This window comes from Rattus norvegicus, chromosome 14 (genome assembly GCF_021556685.1).
Source record: "Rattus norvegicus strain SHRSP/BbbUtx chromosome 14, alternate assembly SHRSP_T2T, whole genome shotgun sequence".
Classification (NCBI taxonomy): domain Eukaryota; kingdom Metazoa; phylum Chordata; class Mammalia; order Rodentia; family Muridae; genus Rattus; species Rattus norvegicus.
In genome coordinates, this window is record NC_141547.1 from 66,862,379 (window position 1) to 66,888,659 (window position 26,281).

General features: G+C 38.4%; 1 protein-coding gene across 6 annotated transcripts in view; it reads left to right on the forward strand.

Annotated features, from left to right (window-relative positions):
- Positions 1–26,281, forward strand: part of Kcnip4 (potassium voltage-gated channel interacting protein 4) — a 1,160,852-nt gene that overhangs the window by 1,014,237 nt on the left and 120,334 nt on the right. For all 6 annotated transcript variants that reach the window (NM_181365.3, NM_001433864.1, XM_087582369.1 and 3 more), the window contains 1 exon segment: positions 21,723–21,847. In NM_181365.3, coding sequence (NP_852030.1) covers positions 21,723–21,847 — 125 coding nt within the window.

The following is a 26,281-nucleotide window of genomic DNA, read 5'->3' on the forward strand; positions in this document are numbered from 1 at the left end:
AAGGAGTATTAAGAAGGAAGGAAATATGTGCTTCTGCTCTTAAAAGTGGATGTGAGCTATGGAAATAAATGGGCTGGGTCAGAGCAAATGTCACTAATGAAGTAATATCTGAGAGTTTGAAAAAAGCCCAGTTTATGGAGAAAAGGAGCATAGCACACTGGAGACTCAGAAAGCTCTCTGTTATCATCTGATAATATTTTTATTATTATTATTATCATTATTATCATTATCATTTTTAATTATTGTTATTAGTGCAGGTTAAATCAAGTAATTCACACATAACACTTAACACATGAAGCATAATGAGAATAAACAAATTGTAGCTCAGCTAATATGATATGAAAAAGTGATAATTTGCCATGTATAATATCTAAAATTTATTGGCACAAAAATAAAATTTTCATAAGTAGTAGAAATACATTTCCAGATTAAAAATTATTATTTTGTTTTTTGTGTATTTTTTTTGAAAGATAACATTAATTGGCGCTGGCTTACAGGCTCGGAGGTGCAGTTCAGAATCCTCAAGTTGGGAATATGGCAGCATTCAGACAGGCATGGTGCAGTAGGAGCTGAGAGCTCTACATCTTCATCTGAAGGCTGCTAGCAGAATATTCATTTCCAGGCAGCTAGAGTGAGGGTCTCAAGATCACACACAGAGTGACACAACTACTCCAACAAGACCACACCTCGTAATCGTGCCAATCCCGGGGCCAAGCATATACAAACCATCACATTCCACTCCCTGACCCCCATAGGATTGTTCAAAGACATGAGTCTATGGGAGCCATATGGTTATAGCATAATAAAAAGTACATTTAATCAACCTTCAAAGTTCCTGTAGTCTATAGCAGTTTCAACAGTGCTAAAAGTCCAAAGTTCAAAGTCTCTTCTAATATCCATCCAATCACTTAACTGTAATACCAAATCAAGACAGGAAGCTAGCTGGGCAAACTCCAAACTCTGCATTTCCCCATCGGATGTCAAAGCGACCTTCAGATTTCCAACTCCTTTTTCATCTTTTTTCACTGCAACAAACCTCTTTCTCCTGGGCTGGTTCCACTCCTTGTTAGAGCTTTCCTCGGCAGATATCCTATGGCTCTAGCATCTTGAAAATCTTGGGGTCCCGAAGGCAATTTCAATATTACAGCTTCTTGTTTCAATATCTAGGATCCTCCAAAGGACTTGCATCACTTCTCCAGCTCTACCCCTTGTAGCACTCTAAACTCAGCTTGATCCACTCTACTGCTGCTGCTGTTCTCAGTGATCATCCCATGGTATTGGCATCTCCAATATACTGGGCTCTTGCACTGCAAGTAGGCTTTACCAATAGCCGCTCATAGGATCTCTTCATGGTGCCAAGGTTAAAATCCTTTGCATGACCCCTTCAGTCCTGAGCCATCAACTACAACTGAGGTAGTACCTTCACCAATGGCCTTCCATGGCCTCTCACAGTGCCAAGACTCAGCTGCTCTTAATGACCCCTTCATGCCTTCAAACCAGTATCACCTGGGTGACACTTACACATTACCAAGTACAGCTGCACCGGGAGATACAACCTTGACCATCTCTGGAACACAGTGTCTTTGTGCTTTCAGAAAACACTTCCCAGAAGATTTTGAGTCAGTGATGCTGGTTTCTTCTTACTTGTCTCAGTAGTCTCCTTCTTTTGACTATGAAGCCAGAGATATACAGCCAAAGCTGCCAAGTTCTGATGCTTGCAGAAGCTGGAACATGGCCCCCTTGTTCTATTACATTATCATTAACTTCCTCTTTTCCAACTCCTTCACTGACTAAACTCCACTATCCTGGATTTTGCAATGTAGATTGATTGACCTTGAACTCAGAGATCTGCATGCCTGTCTCCTGGGATTAAAAGTCTGAACCACCATGCCTGGATTTAAGCGTTTGTTTACCAAGAACTTGCTCTGTCCCGGGCTGGCCTTGCACTCAGAGATCTGCTTGGCTATATCTTCTGGGATTCAAGGTGTGTATCAAGACAACCAGATAGTGGATGGCCCCATCCTTTAAATGGGGACCATGCCTATCTACTGGACGTGATCTCTACAGGTTCTATCTCCCCTTTGTTGATATTGATGATATTTCAGCTAATATCATCCCTATTGGGTCCTGGGAACCTCTTGCTTCCCTGGAATCTGGGACTTTCTAGTGGCTACCCCCAGTTCTCCATCCCCCACTGCTACATACTTCTGTTCAATTTCCTGACCCTCTGTATTTCTCTCTTGTCTCTTGACCTACCCCCTTTTTTCCTCTCCCCCTACTACCTCCATCCAAGGTCCCTCCCTTCCTCTATCTTCTGTGATAATTTTATTCCATCTTCTAAGTAAGATTAAAGCATCCACACTTTGGTCTTCCTTTTTCTTAAGCTTCATATGGTTTGTGAGTTGTATCATGGATCTTCTGAGCTTTTGGGCTAAAATCGATTTATCTGTGAGTACATACCATATGTGTTCTTCTGTGTCTGGGTTACCTCACTCAGGATATTTTCTAGGTCCATTCACTTGCCTGCCAATTTCATGAAGTCATTATTTTTAATACCTGAGTAGTATTCCATTGTATAGATATACCATATTTTCTGTATCCGTTCCTCTATTGTAGGACATCTGGGTTCTTTCCAGCTTCTGGCTATTATAAATAAGGGTACTATTAACATAGGGGAGCATGTGTCCTTGTTATATGTTGAAGCATCTTTTGGGTATGTACACAAGAGTGGTATAACTGCATCCTCAGGTAGTACTATTTCCAATTTTCTGAGGAATCTCCAGACTGATTTCCAGAATGGTTGTACCAGTTTGCAATCCCACCAACAATGGACGAATGTTCCTCTTTCTCCACATCCTTGACAGCATCTGCTGTCACCTGATTTTTTGATTTTAGCCATTGTGACTGGTGTGAGGTGGAATCTCAGTGTTGTTTTGATTTACATTTCTCTGAAGACTAAGGATGTTGAACATTTCTTTAGGTGCTTCTCAGATATTTGGTATTCCTCAGTTGAGAATTCTTTGTTTAGCGCTGTACCCCATTTTTAATAGGGGTATTTGGTTCTCTGGAGTCTAACTTCTTGAATTCTTTGTATATTTTGGATATTAGCCCTCTATTGGATGTAGAGTTTGTAAAGATCTTTTCCCAATCTGTTGCCATTTTGTCCTATTCACAGTGTCCCTTGCCTTGCAAAAACTTTTCAATTTCATGAGATCCCATTTTTCAATAGTTTATCTTAAAGCCTGAGCCATTGTGGTATTCTGTTCAGGAAAAGTATCCCCTGGGCCAATGTGTTCAAGGCTCTTTCCCACTTTCTCTTCTATTAGATTTAGTATATCTGGATTTAATGGATGCACTTGGACTTGAGCTTTGTACAAGGTGATAAGAATGGATCAATTTACATTTCTCTACATGCTGACCATAATAATACTTGAACCAGCACCATTTGTTGAATATGCTGTCTTTTTCCCACTGGGTAGTTTTGGCTACTTTGTCAAAGATCAGGTGACCATAGGTGTGTGGGTCTTCAATTCTATTCCCCTGATCTACCTGCCTGTTTCTGTACCAATACCATGCAGTTTTTATCACTATTGCTCTATAGTAAAGCTTGAGGTCAGGGATGGTGATTGCTGAAAAAGCCTTTGACAAAATATAGCACCTTTTATGTTAAAAGTCTTGGAAAGATAAGGAATTCAAGACCCATACTTGGACCTCAGCCTGCCTGTGCTGCTCCAGACTGACCAGCCAGTTTGATGATCCCTCAAAACTTGTTTTCAACAATTTTCATGGAGGTCTATATTCATCACCTCTGACATCCACTGAAGAGTCTCCTATGATTTTAACCATAGTTCATTAATTCATAGGTCTCAAATTTAAAAGAAACCTTGGAAAGCAGTGAGACTGGAATTCTGCTCCCAGAATATAGATTGTACATCTTTAGCACTGTCCTTGTTTTCCCTGTAATGCTGTTTTAGTCCTTCCTATAGCCTAGAAAAAAAATGAGAAGCTAGAACATCGAAGTGTGTGTTAATATTGACTATAAAATTCAACTTCTTTACTCAAAGCACTAATGGTAGGAAGAGAGTGTAGCCAGGGAAACACATGAAGTGTTATATCTAAATTCTGTCCATTTTATTATTATTTATTTATTTGTTTATTCTTAAATTCTGTACATGTTATCTTTAGAATCAGTACCAGAATCTTCAAAGTCACATGATTTTTCATAATATTTATTCTTAATCCTTAAACATGACAACTAACATGAAAATGCCTGTGGATGAATGAATATTTATACAATTAAGGAATATGATGGCCCATATCATCTATGGCTTAGTATGAAAAAATTTCTACTAGCACCGCAAATGTGAAGATAAGTTGTTTTTCTCCTACAACAAAACACAAGCAAAGCCTGTGGCTATGTTTCCTAAATAAATAACTGAGTCATTTACTTTATCTCTAAAAAATAGTAATCATTTTCTTGTTTATTCATATGATGGTATAATAACTAAAAGGGTACTTACTGATAATAGCCAGGAGCTCATACAAAAGAGAAAGCTTTAAACACTTGAGTATATGTATATTTGTATTTATACACATTCTTGTTTAAATTGGGATCAAAATAGCATCTACATAGTAATGTCTCAATGTTTCCATTCAGTAAAAATAGTTTATTTACTAAATTAATGTTTTGGTCCATAATTTATATTGACTTGAGAAGACATAAAGAAAAGATTAGATAAGGTCATTATTAGACTAGACTACTCATAACTAATAATCCACCATGAGCACATTGGTATGGATAATTATAAGGCACCATTTCCTAACTGTATTAAATTTTTTTAAAATCAACTACAGCTTAAGGTTTCAATAGGTCTTATTTTTCCCTGGTAACATATTGATCATGGGAAATTTCTTATGGCCCTGTTGACAGAGACCTCAGCAGAATTTCCCTGTTTTCAAAATGAAGGATGGATTTGTTTTCAAAAGGAAGCTTTAAATGCCAACGTGATAGCAATTAGAAACCTAGCATCAATCTTCAGAAAATTTTTAAAAAATGTTTGGCCTCTCATACCTAACCAATTTCATGGTACATCTTTCATGTTGAATCTAGCTAACATCTCCAAATTAGGCAGACAGTAGAGAAAGGTGCTGGAAGATCTGAGGAATGATCCAGGAAATTTTGTAGCTTTATTTTTAGCTCTTGGATGGTAGGTGGATTTCATTGTATTGATGAGTCAAGAATTAGGATGAAATTCACAGATATTAAACTTATTTTGAAATATCTAGCATATGTACTGAATCTAATGCTGTTCTAAGTTCTACACAAATCAGCATCAATTTACTATAACATGCAAAATCATACAAGATGGACACTCTTCTACAGAATAGGACACTGAGGCATAGAATAAAGATTACCTTGTTTGATTACACCATCAGAAAGAAAACGAGAAGGGTCTTAGCCTGTGTCTTTACTCCACAGTCTATACATTTTATCTACTATCTAATTTTGTTTAATATTTTGATAAATATATACAATATTAATTTTAGGAAAGCAAGATCTTTTTCTCCATTTACTCTCTTGAAACAAGCTCATGAGACCAATTTATCTGGAGATGTTGTGATAGTTCCTCTTTCTGAGATAATATGATTAAAAAAAAAAAAACTGTTGCCAGGTCTTTCTTCATCTAGTATCACAGGGCCCACTGAGGTAATATATCTCATTTTTGATAAAGATTAATCATGGGTGTTTCAGAGCTATATGGAATTTTATTTTATTTTTCTTGATATCTGAGCATCAGTGAGATGCCATATAGGAAACAAGAGATATTTCTTTTAGATCAGGTGTAAAACCACTTGGCACTGCCATTTACTTCCTGGTGATATATGTTGCTAACTACATTTGTCCTCTGTCTTTGTTGTGGCCTTTGACAGGCTTATCTTTTTTCTGAAAATCGTATTCCATCATCATCAAATTCTTTTAAAATAGCTAATGTCAAGGGTGTTTGTCTCCTTTTTCTACAATGAGAGAGGGGAATGAGAGTGAGAAGGAGAAAGAGAAAGAGAGGGGGAGAGGGAGATGGAGAAAGGAAGAGAGGGAGACATATAGAGAATTTACGTTTAACAGGCTTATCCAAAATCACATAGGTATACGTAGGAATTTGATAGTCTAATGGCCAATGAAAAAATATAGAACATTCTTTGTCCTGGTTCATTGTATATCTACAAAGAATCTAGATTAATTCATGATATAAGCCAGCCAGAGGCAAACAACTGTGAGGAAGTTTAGTTTATTTCATTTCATGGTGGTAGAGTTATGGAGCACTATATTATAGATAATAGTATTAAACCAAGAGGAAGAGACAGAGACCCCGCCCAGTCTGAAGCTTGCCATTACACTGAAATAAACACATGTGTCAAGATCAGCCAGGTACAATAATTATAAATAAAATGATATAAGAGGCACTACTAAAAATAATTAGTACTGAGAGTGTCATAATCTGTATTAGCTTATTTGGTTCAAACATGGATTTACAACTGATGTGCCACAGAAAATTTATAATGTTTTAATCTTTTATTCATTCCCTTATCTGTGATATGGACATTACAGTGATAAATATTCTTTGTTCAGGTTCACAGAGTTAACAGTGAAGGTTTTATGACTTTTCTATTAGTGGATAAGTGTGCTGTATTTCTACCACCATCCCCATGGGGATCACAAGCACTGTTGTCAGTTAGATAAAACTGAGTAACCTTGGGTGTATTGAATGGAAGGTAGTGTGTCTGCAGAGCCCTTTGGAGAAGAGTCATCCCTTCATCAGAGGAGAGAAAACAGCTACTTAAAAGAAGAAACTTAAAATAGTCTGGTGGAGGTAGGGCAAAAGCAGTAAAGTCAGTCAGAAACCTGCCCTAAAGGTCTATGCAAAAAATGGTCTCACTGTCTACCCTCTATAGCATGACATAGCAATTGTAGTTATATTTAATTTCAAGAATCTGAGATCGGAACAGTTATAGTCCTATTTTACTTACAAGAGAAAACTAAAATGACAATAGAAATTTGGTTATTAATTACCATTTCAAAATTATTCCATTTCACAGTAGTTTAACTTCGCAATATCAGAGCTCAGGGAGTATACCCTGGCCAGGATTGCCTTCCTGAGATGACAGGGGCTAAACATCAGGTGGGCGTAGTGGAAAGGGGATGGTAAACATTAAGTGGCCTGTGAAGCTGTTCATCAGGAATCCTGGGAAACAATTGGGGTTGCTGGGTGGAGAGTAGAAAAGAGATTTCACCAAAGAACCATGGTGGAATTCGTCAAGATAAATACAGAAGAAAAGGTGAATAATTCAAGAGAATAATGGCATTATACCAGATATCACAAGATGGCTGAAGAAAGCATCTAATCCTTGAAAAAAAGCTAAGCAAGCTTGATACAGGCTTTATTGCTAATTAGTGTAACTCCTCCTTTTGGGGGGTTGCCTGTTTGATGAAATTTTGAATTCTGTTTTCTACTTTTTAATGACTGATATTCTGAGTCAAATTTGTCAGTCTATTACATACATAGTAATACAATGAAAAAGATCTTTATACAAATATTAGTCTGGTTTGCCACAATTTTAATTTTATTAATACTGGGATGCCGTTCACCTGTGCAGCTAACAAGAGTTCTTACAAACAAAGTTTTCATTTGCATTGACCTAAGAAGTAAAATTCAGGCTAAATAAGAGTCCAGTCAATAAGGCTGGGTTCTGACAGCTTCCTTTAGACATTGAAATGGGAACTGAATATTTCAAACAGACTCGATTTTCCACTCCACCGGGTGTAAAAATACAGACTATGGCTACATTATCTGCTTCGATTGCAGGGTTAAAGCTTAGCTGCTTACGTTCAAATTGCCTTTTTTGCCAAGGGATTTAGAGTAGCAGAGCTGATACGCAGCCTCCCTTCAAGAAACGTTGGCCCAACTTTGCCTGCAAAGTTTCATTATAGAGATAGAGGATAAGACAAGTTAGGAAGATGAACTTTCCAGGAAAGCTATATTCATCTTCTAGTACAAACGTTTCTATCTGAAACCTTGTCTCTAAGAAATGCCAAATGCACATACAATATGACATTCTATTTAGTATGTTCAGGCACACAATCCTCATAAGGACTACTTTATACCAATCTTATGTCATTATACATATGAGGGACAAAGCCAAGGTGAGTTTTATAAAGCGTTACCTGGTCATATAATAAATTTCTAGTTTTTGTTTAAATTTAAAAATCTTATGTTTTCTGAAACAGAAAACTAGCTCAAACACAGAAGGACTACAATAAAAAGTCATAGTGATTCTCTATTTAAGATTTCATTTTTAAACAAAACTTCGATTGATAAGCATGACATTACAATGTTAATGTTATAACTCAGTCAACTCCAAGATAATCACCTATTACAGCACAAAGACGTTACCCCTACCAACCTCAAACCATGTTCTTCTGCATCAATTTCCTAGAAGATTTTCTTACATTTCTAGGCCACAAATTTCATCCGTTTCTGTCTACTCTTAATGATAACTACTGAATCAGCTACTACATTTTCTCAAGATTTTTCCTTTTACGTTTTATAAATGTACACTTTAAATTGACACGGTATAAAGTCATTTTTTTCTATTACCTTTTTTAATAAAATTAGTAGGAGAAAGTCTTTTCCTAGATATTAAGGATCAATATTTTCTGGTTATTTCCTATAATACACCTGTGTCCTTCTGCAACATTGCCTCTCTTGGTTTTCAAAAAATTTGATGCCAATTCTAGACTTAAGAATTGTAGAGCCAGAATTTTAGGGGTTAAGTCATAAATTTTTATCTTCCATTTCCATGTCATTCACAAATTAGATCATTCCTTCCAAAAATTTTATGTATAGAAACAAAGCAATAATATTTCAAATACAATATTTAGATGCAACAATGAAAACTGGATAATTTTGACTACTGTAAAAAGTCACTTTGTGGTTTTCTAGCCATGTTCTTGTCCTTTTGTATGTGCTGCTACATGAAATCAGGAGGTTATTGGAAACCAAGGATATAGGGTGAAGACATTCGTATTACTAACAGATCTTGTGACTGCCACTTGACAGACTACTACAGCAAGAGTAAACAATGTTTTTAAGCCTAGGTCTGTCACTGGCTTATTTAATGTATACTACTTGAAGGCAAGGCTCTGGATTTCTGTTGGATATCACAAGCACAAGGCTTGATTTCAGGCAATTCTAACTTCCAATATAATTCTATCTTCCGCTTAGATTCCATTGCTACCACATTTGTGATTCTTCAAGGATGTATATTTCTATATAAAGTGTGATATCACTCCCCTTCCCTCTCTGGATGAAAGAGTGGCAGAATAACTAAATCCATGGGAGAGGTCAAAACTACTCTGTTCACGATCTTGCTTCAGAACATCCACCTGTTGCCTTAGCTTACAATAGTCATTCAGTTAGATTCTTGCCAGAATGGACACCCTATTAGTTGCTCCCATTTTTTTTTATAAAATCTTGTCCTGATGAGAGTTCAGGGCTTCTTTACCAAACCATCCTGCTGTGTCAGGGTACATGGTGAGTAAGCTTAACTTGAGCTTGTGAATAAAGACCCTAATGTGATTACATTGAGTCGGCTCCTGGCTGGTTTCTTGGAGCTCTCGAAGAAAACACAAGAACACAGGAACTTTGAAAATTGTTAAATTGTTTAGTTTCTTTCTCCATGTCAGAATCTTCATCCATAAATCTGGAATGCAGCATCAATAGAATTGTATTAAAGTATATAAGTTAATCCAGTAAATCAAGTAGGCACAACAAATTATCTTAGTGTGGTTTGAGCATTATTAGATTTTTAGGGTAACCTGGGGAAAGTCCTTTCTCAAAGCATTTTTTACCTTTTTGAGAATTTCATACATATATATGATATGTTTTGATAAAGCTTACCTCCTATTCTGTCCCCTGTCCCTCAAAATCCCTACCAAGTTTCTCTACCACTTCTCCTGCTGACTTCATGTTCTATCTCTCTTTCTCCCCTCTCCCTCTCTTTTTCATCTCATGTTCTCAATACCCACTGAATACACTTAGTGCTTCCAGCATCTGCATGGGTATGGGACCATCTGAGAGGTCATGCACAACCTCTCAGGGCCCTCATCCTTGAAAATCAATCAAACAAACAAACAAACAAACAAATGGACATTACCTCTCCTAGCAGCTGTCAGTTATCAGTAGGGTCTTAGAGATTCTAATCTTCTGTCCCCTCTCCTGTGTTGACTTCTGACACTGGTAATAGTTATGTACCACTTGGAGCTAAGCCCTCTGTAGCTTCTGTTATGGCATTTTTAACCAAGTGACCTGATCTAGGCTGTACTTCCTCTCTTTATGTTTATTACTTTTGAAAATGTATTGAGTGTAATCACATTTCTAATTAAAATATTTTTTCTGATCTGTTTTATGGGTAAATTCAATCATACTCTCTCTGTTTCCATCCTTCTCTCCCTTATCAGCTCTAGTGTACATTATGTCTGTATATGTAATATTTGGCAATATTTTTTATTTCCTTTATCTAAAAGAGATCCCTTGTGACTAGATTAGCAAATAAATAATAGCTACCATCTTAATAGGTCATCTGATCTACTACAGTAATTATAAGTTTAGTGCTGATAAAATGCAATCCAATTGGGTGGATTTTAAAAAGTCTGATTTGTTAGAAAGCTATTTATGTTTACAAAGAACCCAGAGACAGTGCATTCATACATGCTGTGAGGAATCACTCTGGCAGCTCACCTCCGGGTTGTTATGTTTTGTAGTGATTGAATTCAATCATGAAATTGCAAAGCAATTCAAGTTCTCCTAAAGTGGAAATTGCTGTGTCATTGCCAACAATTACCTCTAACAAAAGATGCTCAAAATAATTGGCTATTTTCAATGTACTTTTCATTTTCCATGTAAGATATGAATATAAAGTAGGATACTGTAATAATTAAAGACTTTTTTATTTTGGTCTAAAAATATCTCTCGATGCCAAATGTAATGAAATATTTTCATATTAAGAAACACCAAGGCTTCTGATGCTTAGGGTGGTCTGTGCATGCCTTGGAATCTCTCAACATTTCCGATGGTTTGATATTGTTCTCTTCATGGGTCATGTGTACATTGTCACCTTAGAATTAATTATTCATGCACTCTTTATGTGCACTTCAAAATAGTTCCTGGTGGGTGGATGGATGAAAGGTTGTAAAGACAGGAAGAGTCAAGAGGATTGCCAGGTCATCACCTTCTTGACATTAAAAAAATAAATTAACATTGTCAAACACTTTAAAGAAAGGCTTACAAGGCCTGGCCCAGGTTTGAACTCTGCCCATGGATATCAAATGCTAGAACAGAAAGAACGAAGGGATTTGTAGCAAGTACTCTTTCATTCCTCATCAACTGTGCAGTGTGCAGACTTAAGCTAATTCCATAATCTCTGCTACTATTTACTAACTGATTTTCAGGCCAACGTTTGTGAGCAAGAGGAGAGTTAAGTCATGAAAACCCAGATATACATGTATTCACCTTATATGCATGCAAGTCTTTGAAATAAAAATGAAAGGAGAAAAGGAATTACCTTGTTGGCAGAAAAAATTACTTTTATATTTTATTCTTAGAAATCTTCTCTACAGGCCAGTTGTCAGATACAAATCAAAGAAGAATGTAAGTCCCTCATCCTTGGGGCTCTGGGGATAGTTTCCAATGACCAGGAGCCATCCACACAGTGCAACAGAAGGACAAGGCCTTGATGACATTTTTGAAACCCCACCAAGGCTTACCACTTTCCCAAGCTTTTCCTTACTTATAATAGACAACATATTAGAAAACAGTCCAGATTATCATAACATTATTACCTACTTAGTAGTTTATCAAATTAATTTAATAACAGGTACCTGTTAGGAATAAAAGCTCAGAGGGTATTGGTGTTAAAAAAAAAGCAAAAAGAAGGTTCAGGATAGGACTACACAATCTGGTTACTACTCAGATATAATCTTAAAGTTACATTACTAATAAAAAATATAGGTGGTCTTGGTACAGGTCGCATGAGCCCCACTGGCTCTTGAACTCATTAGGAATTTGGCTTTGCAGTCTTGTTCCTCCAGCTTCACCTTCCAAATTATAGGACTAGAGACAGATGTTTAGCCTCAGTAGACACAGTTTTAAATAAACATCACATTAAAGTGTACCCTGTACAAATACATTCACTTCCTATCATTGAGATGCCTCACATAGTTCCTGTCTGTGTCTTCATGTCCCTGTGTCTCTGTATTTGCCTCTGTCTCTCTGCCCCCTCTTGTCTCTCCTTTCTGTCTCTGCCTGCTTGTCTGTCTCTGTCTCTCTTTCTGTCTGTTTCTCTGACTGATCACTCTCAGAAATCAAAGTGTGTGCTATAGGAGTGGCAGGCCAACGGTCTGGTGATTTCTAAGTAAAGAATGGGAATACACGCCAGCAAAATGGATGCACTAATATGAATGTTTGCCTTTAAATCTGACAACCTGAATGCAATTTCCCAAACCCACACACAGAAATGGGAGAATGGACTCTTACTTTTGTCATGAGACCTCTACATGTGCACTCTGATATATGTATGTGCTTTTCACTACCGCTACAACATATAGTCATAAATGAAATAAATTTAAAATAAAATTATTGAAAGGGAGGCTATGGTTTCTTATGGTACCCTCTTCCGTGTGAGTGGAGCCTGCATCCAGAAGCCACTTCGGCCACGCCCTTCGCCAATGGATGATTTGGTTGTTGCTTTAGAGTCATTGTGCACAATCCTGTGTCTTTAACTACTGGGGCTGGAGAGATGGTTCAGCGGGCAAGCACATTGGCTGCTCTTCTAGAGCAGCAGGGTTTGATGCCCAGCACTCTCATGGCCGCTCACAACTGTCTGTAACTCAAATTCCAGTGGATCCAACTCCGTTACGCAGACATACATGCAGGCCAAACACCAAATGCACATAAAAATTTAAAAATGAATAAATTAACTATTTTCAAAAAGGTCAGGACACACATGCTTCTTTGTATCGCACATTCCTTTGCAGTTATATCTGGGAGGGTGGAGACTTCAGGTAGGGTCAAACTTGCATAATTATGACCAGCTATAATGGACTTCTACAGTGTTTCAAGAAAAGTGTTTGGAAAGATGCCGATTTTAAAACTCATCCTGCTGTTCTCCAGGGGTTTAAATTCCAGTTTCTAGCTCAATTGTGCCATGGCCTGAGGGGACTGTTCACTCAAACGCAGGGCAGCTTTGGCCCTCAGAGACATAAATCTAAGGAAGAAAGAATAAAAAGAGACAGCCAGAGAGCACAATGGTGTCTGGGTTTGGGAACCTGTTTTCTGATCACAATAACATCTGTTAGAAAACCAATGAATTAAAATATAATTTGCATTCATCGTATCTCAAATACAAATATGGCACTTGGGCCAGCTCCTTGGCAAGATGCCTGAGTTTTTCTAGTTTGCAAGCGTCTGTGGATGCACATGAGTGCAGAACCCCATGTGAGTCCAATGTTTTTGTCCCAAACAAAGCACAAATCCACCTATGTCTTTCCTAGCCTATCCCCTCTGCACCAGGCTCCCTCATTGGTGTCCTTGGCTACCTGGCCCATTTTGCCTGGTGCTCACACAAAGCATCTCTTGTCTCCTAAGATTTTGGAGTCCACTGTTATTATCTCTCTAACCATCTCATGACTGCAAATTGACTAAACTCAAATCATTGGTGGCAAAAGTTACCATTGATTCCCAGGTGCCATGTGGCCTTGAATAAGCTATTTAAACTTTGAATGTCTCAGGTCGCTCCTTCTAAAACAAAGGCCACAGTGTCAGGATTTCCCTGGATTTATGTTAGTAATGAAATGAGATGACAAGCTTCCAGGCTTAAATGATAGTTCCTTAAATAGTGATGGTTTTATTATTTAAAAAGAAACAAACAAACAACATCATCAACAACAAAAAACCCAAACAGTATTTATTTCATTTAAAATACTTGGATGACCAGGTACCAGGCAGATGGACACACTTGTCTGTTTCATTCCTAACTAGCAACTTGACTGTGAGTTACTTAGGTGAGCACAGCCTTACCACTCAGTTTTCTTACCTGAAAAAGTGAAGTTGATAACTCTACTCTTGAAGAACGTAGAGAAAAACAAATGATGAAATTGGACAGCAAACTTCCTAGGACCCGCTGGGAATCCTCAGTAACAAGATATACTTTAATTAGTTCTGTGTCTCATCTGAATTTCATTGGATGAGAGAGTACCACAAACCAAATCTGTTACTTTCTCACGAGTCTGAAGGCTGCTGATCTAAACTCAGAGAAGCAGTGAGTCACTTTGTTTTCCTACATGAGAAATTTCCTTTGTGAGCAGTTCTCAAGTGTCTTTTGCTATCCTCATAAACATACAGGGCCTGGTGGATGTTGGATTAAGGCCCCATTATTATGACATTTTATTATCCCAATCATCATCATCAAGGCCCTGCCTCCAAATGGAGTCATGTGGCAGTCCATATTCCTTTACTCACTTGAGCTGGAGCGTTCATGATGAAATCATATGGTTTTCTTAAATAGTTTCAGAAACTGAAAGTTTAAATAGCAGGATGCCAGCTCTGATGAGGGCCCATTTACTGTATTATATCACAGCTAGGGCATCATGGAGGAAGCACATGAAAGGAGCAGGGTGTGTGGTGAGCTTAGATCTAGAGCAGGAACAGGGAGTGGTCAGGAGACCCTTCCACTAGCCCTGCCTTTTAAAAGTCCCACTATCTTTTCACAGAAGCACTAAGAAGAACTTGTTTCAGGACATGAAACCCCTGAAGGTAGCCTCATCAAAGCCACACGGGGCCTTCAGCATGTAAATCTGGCTGGCACAGGTTATTCCATATAAGTCAGGATAAGAAGGCAGATAGCAATAGATGGAAAGAGGAACAGGCACCAGGAAATGAGTATGGTTAACTTCTCAGACATTGGCATTGCACAGATGACAGGAGGTTGCCATTATTAATGTCACTGTTATTTCTCTCAGGACCAAAAGAGGGACTGTGAAGAAGGAAAGAGTCACCTTGAGACATCCAGGGTTGGGTATACATCAGGCCCCTGACGTTTCTCCAGTATAAAATCTGGCCATGAGTTGTCTTCACTCTGTGATGCTCAGCCTCCCCATGTGTGACAGGTGGTCAGGGATACTTCATTTGGGGGATTATTGTAGAGAGATCTCATCTATCTCCTGGTACATACCAGGAATTTAGTCAGCTTTAGGAACCGTGTTAGACTCTTCCAGAACCCATGTTCCCAGGGGTACCCGAGTCAAGGGTTCCCCTGCAGGCTGGTGCTGAGCTCCTAGGAGAGTTACCACTCAGGAACCAGAGTTCATTGCCTTCAGTGCCGCTACTTCATAAACCTAGAATATGCTAGCAATTGCTGGTGACTTTAAGCATCTTTCATGGAGCCTGTCAGGTGCCCCAAATAGAAACAGCCCTTTGGCAGGTCGACATCATAAAGAAGTACTAGTCAGTGGGGAAAACAAAGGAGCCCACAGACAGACATGCTGAGCATGGTTCCCTTTAAATATCACATGAGATAATCACCCTGTTATACTACTTAATTCAATCACACTGACCTCCAGCCTTAAGCCTTTTGTCTCAGCTGCAGCATCTGCAAGTCAGTGACAGCAGGAGAAAAAATCTGTCCCTAGTGGTAGTGCAGTCGGACTTACTACATGGTACATAGGTTGGAGGTTAATACATTGGTTTGTTCCACACTACTGTAAAGGGCACGGGATCTCTGCAAGGTCAGCCTGTGATTGAAAAGAGTGCTTGGAAAATACAATTAAACTCTCCTCCGCTTTTGCTTATGCCATATTTCTCAGAACAATGAAAAGAAAGCATGACATCCTGTAGAGCACAATTTAAAAAGTTCTTCTCTAGGGAAAATTTAAGTTCCCAGGACTCCAGACAATGGGAATTCTAGCATCATCAGCAATAAGTCATTCATTATTTATCCATTTACCAAATGGCTATGACTCCAGGGTAAATACTAGACTCTGAGAATATTCAGCTGTGTGAGTCTAATCATGCTTTTAAGGAGCCCACATGGGAGACATCAAACATGAATAGGTTATTATGGCATGATCAATGGTTCCCAACCTTCCTAATACTATGACCTTTTAATACAGTTCTTCATGTTGTGGTGACCCCCAACTATAAAAGTATTTTGTTGCTATTTCATAACCATAATTTTCTATTGCTTTGAATCATAATGTAAATATCTGACATGCAGAATATCTGATCTCTGACCCCCAAAGAGCTTGTGGTCCACCGATTAAGAACTGCTATAGAGTACTTATGCCAGATAGGACTTCTTGTGGTCCAGTCTGGATAGGCTTCAGAAAGGAGGCAGAACACTTGAATTGGATCTTTGAAAAACTATATATTTAAACAGAAGTATAAAAGGAAGAAAATTGTTGGTTGGAGAAATTCTACTTATATGATGCAAAAGAGGCACACAAATGACTTTAGGATGTTGGAATCTTTCTATCTGACATCATGCCCTCATGCTATGTCTGAAGAATGGCATTTATTGGTATCAGCATATCTAAGAGCACAACACAAATCAAACCACTTGTGCCACCTTGTGAAGCGACTTTTCCTGCATCCTCTATGCACTTTGTTTCCATCTGTTGGAGTTTCCCTTTAAATCTGAGGCACACAGTCAGTGTGTCAGTACATGCCTAGCATCCTTTTCTGGGCACTTCCATAGCTTCCCCCTACATAATGTGAACATACTACTTCCTTTCGTAAGAGTTTTAATCCTTTATTTTTAAGAATGGTATGTATTTACATGATAAAGTATGATATCCATTCTTCATTTCTTTTCTCAAATATCCCCAAACTCACCACTAACATGACCCCTCCCAACTTTACATGGCTTTTCTTTTATGACCTACAAAGCCAGCTATAGCTACCCATATTGTATAAATGTGATTCCATGTACTGAAGCATGAGAAACCTACCTGTGGACCCATGCTCAAGAAGCAATGATTGTCCATTCCACAAACAAATACCAGTGCTGATAGATCCTTGGTAAGGGGTTAGGCCTGGATTCGCTCTGTGTATGCGAGAATTTTGTCTGACTGTATCTGTATTGGTCTTATAAATACAACCACAGTTGCTATGAGTTCAGGACTGCATTAACCATGCTGTATTTAGAAGACATTTTCCAGAGCACTTCTCTGCTTTCTCTGGCTTTCATATTCTTTCTGCCCCATTTATCAATAGTGTTTATGGAGCTTTATGGAAGTAGAATACAGGTGATAAAGATTTATATTTTTTTTATTTTGGTAATTTGACTACATGTATGTCTGTTTGAGGGTGTCTGATCCCCCGGAACAGGAGTTAAAGACAGTTGACAGCTGTCATGTGGGTGCTGGGAATTGAACCCAGGTCCTCTGGTAGAACAGTCAGTGCTCTTACCTGCTGAGCCATCTCGCTAGTCCCGATAAAGATGTTTTATACAGAGCCAAATACTCTCTTATTCTCGACACGTTAGCCAGTCGTGTGTTTCTCCATTGCCCATCCTTGGCAAAAAGAAGCTTCTCTAGCAAAAGTTGAGAGCAGCCCAGTGCCTATGGGGATAAATATAAATGTTCTGAAGGCAATTTGATAACAAAGTAATTTATAAAAATAACAATAACAAGTTTTACCCTACAGTCTATGATCTCCAAAAATTGCTGATTTCAACCAAGATTACAACCGTAGGCATGAAATTTTGCCCTGCAGAGCAGGTTTAAAATCTAATAAGAAAGAAACTTCTTTCCCTTTAACAACCATGCAGGTCTTGTAGCAGTGTGCAGGTCTTGCCTGGTAGGTCAGTATTGCAGCATCCGGGGTCCAGTGTTAGGTAAGATCATTGATGTCTTTCCTCCTCAGCACCCTAAGTAACACCCCATGCTGTTGTGAAAGCACACTACCAGCGAGGACACTTTCGATCAATTTCAGATTGTTTTTTCTGTCCTGTAGCCTGGAGCTTACCAAGTTTATCATTATGGCTAATAAAAAGCAGTGACACAGGCCTGTGTTGTCTTAGAGACCCCTGGAGCCTCCCTGTCAATGGTCCACATGGAGATACCCATGCCTTGCCGGGCATCTCATTTAGTAACCCATGTCTTTTGGGAGGGACACTGTCCACACATATGAGATAAATCAGTTCAATTGTTTTTTCCAGTTGTATTTTGAAATTACTAATGTTTTCATAAGTCTCTGTCAGAGACCTTGAGTGTTGCTTAAGCCATCCATACCCTTCATTTTTCCCATTTCTTTGTCCCCACTTCCTCTTAAATCTTTAGCCTTCAGTATTCCATAATCATCTTTCACTTTACATGTGTTCTATTATCCCTTCAGTAATTTTTTTCACTGGTAGTGACTAGTAGGCTTTCATGTGGCTTTTTCTATCTTCTTCTATTGGACTAGACTCTCCTTTATCCCCTGATTTTCTCCATATCCCCACATTATTTCCTGTTTAAACCCTTCTGTCCTTAGTATCTCACATCACTACTTTTATTGTTCTTATAACCTACGCTCCCCTCTCAACTAGCAAGCCCCCGTCAGAGGCCTGTTTCTAGTTCCCTAGCTTCCATTTGTGATCAAAATTAAATACAGAAAAGAAATGATTTAAAGCTGAAATCTACATATTAGAAAGAATAGAGGGCATTTGTCCTTTTTGAATTACCTAACAGTATTTCTTTTATTGAGTTACATCCATTCAATTACAATTACAAATTATCATTTTTATTAGAGCTGAGAAATATTCCATTGTGCATATGTACCACACTTTTCATATCCATTTATCTGTTTATGGATATCTAGGCTGATTCTGTTTTCTAGCTGTTTTAAATAGAGTCTAAATGAACATTGATATACAAGTGTCTCTCCAGTAGGATATAAAGTCCACTGGATACATGTCTAGAGGTCATATACCTGTATTTTAGAATAGTCCATTTTCTTCTTATTATTAAACTTTTTAAGAGTTACTCATTTTATTATATGTTCTTGAGTGTTGTGTATGCATGTATGTGTATGCACCAAATGCATGCCTTGTGCCTGTAGAGATCATAAGAGGACATCTGATCCCGAGAACTAAAGTTATAGATGGTTGTGAATCTCTAAGTGGGTGGCAGATTTTCTGCAAGAGCAACAAGTGCTTTATAACCAAGAAGTTATCTATCTCCTTATATGATAGATTTTTCTAGTTTTTTTTAAAAGAATGTCCAGATTAACTTCCAAAGCGTATGTACTAGATAACATCCTCATCAACAGTGTATAGGTATGCCCCTTTCCGGGCCTAGAAAGATGATCCTTATAGTGAAAGTATGTGCTGTTCTTATGGAGGGTCCAGTTTTGATTCCCAGGACCTACATGGTGTCTTACAGCTGTCCATAACTCCTGTTTCAGGGGATACTCTGCAGACATGCAGGCACCAGACATGCATGTGGTATACCATAAATAAATCATTAAAAGAAAAGAGGCGCTGTTTTATCATATCCGTGCCAAAATTTGTTGTCTTTTGTAATCCTGAGATGGTCATTCAGGTTGGGGTACGATAGAGTCTTAAAGTAGTTTCCCTTTTCATTTCACTAATATCTGAGGATGCTCAACACTGTTTTAATTGTTCTCTAGCTATTTGAGTTCTTCTTTTAAGACTTTCTGTTCCATACCATTGCCTATATTTTAGAGTAATTTATGTTCTTAATGTTTATGTGATGTTATTCATTTATTTGTATATTCCTGACACTTAGCTTCTGTCATATTAATAGCAAAATTTTTCTCACATTCTGTGAGCTGTCTCTTGATCCATTTCTCAGTTTCCTTTGCCATACACGTTTTGTTACTTGAGATGCCACTGTTGATTTGTAGTCTTATTTTCTATGTCTACAACTTGAAATTTGATAAATAAATAAAAAGATGGTATTCCCACTAACATCTGTAACAAAGCAAAGGTGTATACTTTCTCCACTCCTATTCAACACAGTGCTTGAAATCTCAGCTAGAGTCTTAAAGAAGAGGAGAAAATAAAAATAAATATACAAATAGGAAAAGAAGAAATCAAAGTATCCCTATTTGTAGATATGTTCTATAATAAAAAAGACTCCAGTAAAAGCAAAAATGCCCTTCGTGGATAATAAATACCTCCAACAAGTGGCAGAATACAAAATTAAGGCACAGAAATCAGCCACTTTCCTATAAATCAATCACAAACAAACTGAATTCTAAATCAAGCAAATAATCTCATTCATGGTAGCCACAAAAAGTAAATTACCTGGGAATTAGAATTTTTTTCATCTCGTGTCATTTATTTTGACAAGCCCAGCCATTGCACACATTAGACCTTTTGTTCTTTTTGGCCTCCTGCAAAAGTCTTGAGAGAAAGAGTTAGGAGGTGTTTGGATTCAGTTTCTCCTGACCCTCTACTCAACGTTGAGAGCGCTACTCCTAGTACCCACAGTAGAAGGTTGGAGATTTAGTGCCACAGATAGTACATCTCCATAGCAACAGCTGCATATCTGTACATTTCTAATTGACCTGTGGGGCTTTAGTTGCAGGACCCGCAGGTATGGGATGTGAGGAATTGTGCAGTCCTTGTTCTCTTTAGCCTCACTCTTTTTTAATCTGCAATCTGTAGCCGATGAGTAGGCTTTCCTGCTGAATTCTTGTGAGGAGTAGATGAGCTTTAACAAAGAATATTCACAAATGGATCCCTGCTCCCCACTCTTTACTGTAAAGATACTGGATTAAGGAGTGTTATCCTTTGAGGCACAATTTTTTCAGACAAACAGGCTAAATATGCACACAGTATTAGATGTTGCTTGAGGGCAGAACATTTCCTCTTGACAAATCTTTGGGCTATATTGTGTTATTGAAAGTCAAACAGGTTTTGCAAGTTCTGAAAACTGATATATTAAAAAAGAAGATATATTACATTATTGTATTCCAAAATTGCATTAAAGTTTATATAAATTCCCAGTCATATTGGTACAAAAAATTTTTTTACACAGAGCATCTTTGATAAATTACACTGTATATATAGTCACAGAGTAAGATATACTGGTAAAATAGCACTCATCTAAACTGTATTCACTGCACACCACACTACAGACTAGTTACAAGTACCTCAAGGCTGCAGTCCTTCTGGCAAACTACAGAAGGCCAGTGTTTGGCTAATCAATCTAACTTTTGTTACTTTGTCTCCTTCAGTACCTGGTCTGAGCATTTCGTTTGTAGAGCCTGGAAAAACCCAACAAATAAATGAACAAACAAATAAAAAAAACTGCACTTAATTTGAATAAAGTCCTCAGAAAGTACAGCAGAATCCCATGTAATGTGTGCATGATACATTAAATGGTGGGGATTTTTATACAATTCTATATTTAAAACTAGTGTTTGATGTACAAACACATGTTTTAGTTCATTATCTTTATATATTTCAAGCTCTTCTGTGTAAATGCTAGAATTATAAAAATTGCACTGATCAATGGCTGCTTAAGGAGAATCATGCAGCCATGTCTAAGTTTATTCTTGTGAAATCTACAAGTGTTTTTTGCCCTGTGTTTCTGCGTTGCTCATTCCGAGTTGCAGGGAGCAACAACTATGCTCAAGTCTCTCTCTGGTTTCCCTCTGCAGACAGTGTGGAAGATGAACTGGAGATGGCCACTGTCAGGCACCGGCCTGAAGCCCTGGAGCTGCTGGAGGCCCAGAGCAAATTCACCAAGAAAGAGCTTCAGATCCTTTACAGAGGATTTAAGAATGTAAGGACGTCCTTTTTAACCTCACTTTTACCCAGTTTTCAGAGGAATGCAAAAATGCATAAGGGTGGGGGGCAGGGGCACACTATCCTGTGAGAGTCCAAAGCCTGTGCACCCCTTTTCTCACCTCTCTTAGATCTGAGTACAGTCCATACCCACTGGGACTTTGACTGACTCTGACAACCCAGTGCTGGGAGAATCAAATAGACCGTTAGACAAGATGGGTCGTGAAAGGGTTTTCTTAATTAAATTCTTTTGTTGAGACTTATTTTTTTAAACTAGTGTATGATTATAAAATGTTATTTTGGGGCCATAGACATCTAAACACACTGAAGATGCCTGTAAATGGCAAAGGCAGAGTTCAGCTCCAGGCTGTCTAGTTTCAGAGTCCATGCAAGAAACGGCTAGAAGAGAAGCCACAAAGCACTAAGAGTCACCTGGAATCCAAACAAGGCTCAGGGCCTTATCCTGGTCAAACGAAACAGCAGGAAATCACATCCAATAAAAGGATAACCACAGGACCAGAATGAACTTGGGGAAACAACTGTGAGGAGAGGACCTGGTTTTCCTTTATGTCATGTCTCTCATCCCCCTCCTTTTCTCTTTGTGTGTGTGTGGGGGGGGTGTGCATTTGTGTATCTGTGTGCCACATGAGCACCAGAGGTCAAGCTTCTTTTTCTTTACTTAGTTGCTACCCACCTTGTTTCCTGAGACATGATGTAACTTGTCTAGAGCTTACCAAGTAGGCTAGGCTCCTGGTCAGCAAGCTCAGATCTTCTGAAGTCACGTCCCACCATGTTGGGATTACAGACATGGTTCAAGGCACTACCATTTCCCACATAAACTCAGGTTCTCAAGGTTTTAAGACAAGCAACTTACTGACTCAACTATCTTTCCAGCCCACCAAGCCACAAACCTCTCCCTGTTACCTACTCTACTGTTGTGTGTGTGTGTGTGTGTGTGTGTGTGTGTGTGTGTGTGTGTGTGTGTGTGTTTAAGAGAGAAAGGGAGGGAGGGAAGGAGGGAGGGACAGAGACACAGAGAGAGACAGAGATGAGTCAGTGGCCCTTTCTTTCAATTTCATGTCTTGTTTATATTCTTTTGGAAAGAAAGGATATGAAATCATAGATGGAATTTGATAATCAATGGTAAATAGCCTGTGCAAATAAGCTAGTATCTGCTATTTATAAATCCTGTTGGGGCAGCCTGAATATAAGTCTCTACACAAGGACTAGTACTTTGGAAAATTAGACCTCCTCTGTCTTCTCCAGTGTTTTGAAGTCAAATCAGGATTTGTCAAATGAATGACTATCCATTTTTCTTTGATTACTTCTTGGTCTGTGGTAGTGGCCTATACTCATGTTGATGAATAATGCATTCACATTGATGTTGACAAAGAATGCTCTCAATGTTAAGGGAAAAAATACCCAGTGCTTGACTTATAGATCGGTGCCTGTTAATTATTTTCCTTTCTTGTACTAAGAAAATTACTGTGTTTTAGTACTTGAAGAAGACAATACGGTCAGTCAATTCAGACCTCAGCGGCCCATGGGTTGTCACAGAGCATGGTTGTCTCTTATGCTGATGTGCATGTGACCTCTTTCCAGATGTATCATCAAGGGAAGTGATAGCATGGGTCCTTGATAAGATCAGGCTAAGGACCAGTGTCTCAAAAGCCAGAGAAAGCATGGTCTCCCTTTGAAGAGTTCATGGCCTGAGCAGAGTGTCCAAGCTTACTGTTGTAAATCCATTTAGCACAGCTTCCTTTAAATCATTCTTTATACATCCAACTGCACATCAGCCCAATACTGTGATCTACTGTGCACCTACATCAAAGGAAGTTGCTACGGGTGTTTGGTTTTGTTTCTTTCTATTATTTTATTTTTAGGTTTTCTAGTTGGGATATAGAATAGGAAGTTTCATTATTGCATCTGCGTATAAGAAAAAAGTACCTATCTGGGCTTGGTATACTTTCCTTAAGATAACAATATCCAATTCTATCCATTTTCCATGAATATTATTTCACCTGTTAGTGTCTACAAAATTCTGTTGCATATACACACATTCTCCTTATCCATTTGCCTGTTGATGGACAACTGCTTCCATTCTCTGAGTATTATAAATTGTATATCAGTAACCATAGGTATTTAAGTATCTCTGGGTTGACTAGGAGTTCCTTAGAGATATACCCAGGAATATTTCTGTTTAGACCATATGTTAGCTCTTTCAGTGATGTTTTTTTCAGAAACCTCAATCCATCATGACTTTCAAAAGAACTGAAGAAGTTTATGCTTGAATCAACAATGAGTAAGAGTTATTTTTTCCCTCATGATCTCACCTATGTTTGTTATTAGCTGTTTTCTTGATGCTAGACATTGTGAATGAGATGATGTAGACTATCAAAGTTCTAATCTTTACTTTACTTATGGCTGAGGAAGCAGAAAACATTTCATACATTTGTTGTTTGTGATTACTCTATGAGCTGCCTATTTCATTCATTGGACCATTTATGGTTGAAAAGATTTGACGTTTCCTGTACTGAATTTTTTGTAGTTTTTACATCTTGTAGATTTAACTCTTTTCTGAGGTGTAACTGGTACGTAGTTTGTCTTATTCTGTGATTTACCTTTTTATTCTGCTGGTGGCTTGCCTTGATGGATAAAAACTTTTTATATAACATAATATTCTACCCCCTTCTCTCTGTGATATTTTATCATTTATGTGATGTGTCATAAGTGTGCTTGACCACCAGGTAGTTCTTCAGTAACAAGGTCTTGGAGAAAAGAGCCCAGGGCATCAGAAAGGAAGACAACAGAACTAAGTCATCTGGAAGTTAACCAATGCTCTACAAGGAGAATGTAGAATACCTCAATGTCTTCATAGACCAAGTACACATCAGTCTTGAAACTGATAATTATAGCCCCTTATAGCCCCTTAGGGTAGGTAAAATGGTTTCCAGGATCCAAAGCTTCAGATCCCCCAAGGCTTTATCCCTAGGATATTACTTGACTCTGTAAGGCACATTCCTTGTTTCTTCTCTGTAAGTCAGGACCTCCAGGAAAATCTTCCATGGCCCTGGCCCCAGGCTAGTACTTAATTCTGTCAAGCATGTTCCTGGTTTAAAAAAGGATCTATAGTCTTTCTTAATACAGAAGGGCCTCAGTGAAAGCCTTATAGCAGCCTTGCTCCCAAAAGGAAGGTTATGTTGGGCACACAGTATCTGGTATTTCACTCTATGATCTCTGGCTACATTGTTCATGGCTTGTAGTGAATTAGAGCATTGTACTGTAGAAGAATTAGAGTCAAGCTTCCCACTTTATGTCAGGCAGGAAACAGTGAGAAGTAGGCAGGGACAAGCAGAAAAACAGCCCTTAAAAGCAGTTTCCCCTTCAGCCCTGCCTCTGCTGGTGGTCTATTCAGAATAGGTTCCTCAATAGATTAATGCAGCACATTTGGATTCCAACCACATCTGAGTAGTAGTAGTAGTAGTAGTAGTAGTAGTAGTAGTAGTAGTAGTAGCAGCAGCAGCAGCAGCAGCAGCAGTAGCAACAGTAATAGTAGCATTCAATACATAATTCTCAGGGCAAGACTTTATATCCAAACCAAAATACCACATAGCTATGAAGATTTGGCTAAGCAGGAAGAATTTTCTTAGTTATCCCTTGCTCTAGACATATATCAGAGAGAAGTGACTTCAATGACAATAGATTGCACTGATTGCAACCTGTAGTTGGGAAGGGTGTAAAAACTGTCAAGCCCTAGACAAAAGTCAATACCAGAACAGGTTATTCACAGAATACAACTTTAGATACGTCCACTTTGAAATTATAGAAACATGTCAACCTTTTTCTTAGATACATCATAATAAACCTTTTGAAAACAATGGGTGGTTCATTATATCTAAAATGGTTATGTACAAAGGATTCCCCAGTCTACCCTAGCATCCCTGGGTGCCTTGGCTGCTGCTACGTTTCTAGTCTCTTGGTATCTCTGCAGGTCTCTCCATGTGAGATCTGGATGCCTTTCATCCCATTTGCTGTAAATTGGAATCAAGATTACTACCGTCATTAACCTTTGCAGCCAGCAACTCCACAGCGCATCTCACACAAGTGGCACTTCACAATAAATTGCCTGCCTTTCTTTTATTTATTTATTTTCTCTCTTCTGTGATCGCTTTGTTCCACGACTGCCCTGAGTCTGTTCCTTTCCCAGCATTATATCCTCGGTCCTGTCTCTGTTTCTTCTCCTTTTCTCTCCGTTCACGTTTCCCTCTCCCTTCCCTCCTTCAATTCTTTTTCTTTTCTTCCTCAGCCTTTCTTATTCAGCAGCTGTCTCTACTCCCTTCATTGTCTTGTCTTTCACATTGGGTGTAAAGTGAGGTTACCTTTCATCAGATCTGAGTGTACCCAACACACATTTCACATACTGCTTTCAAAG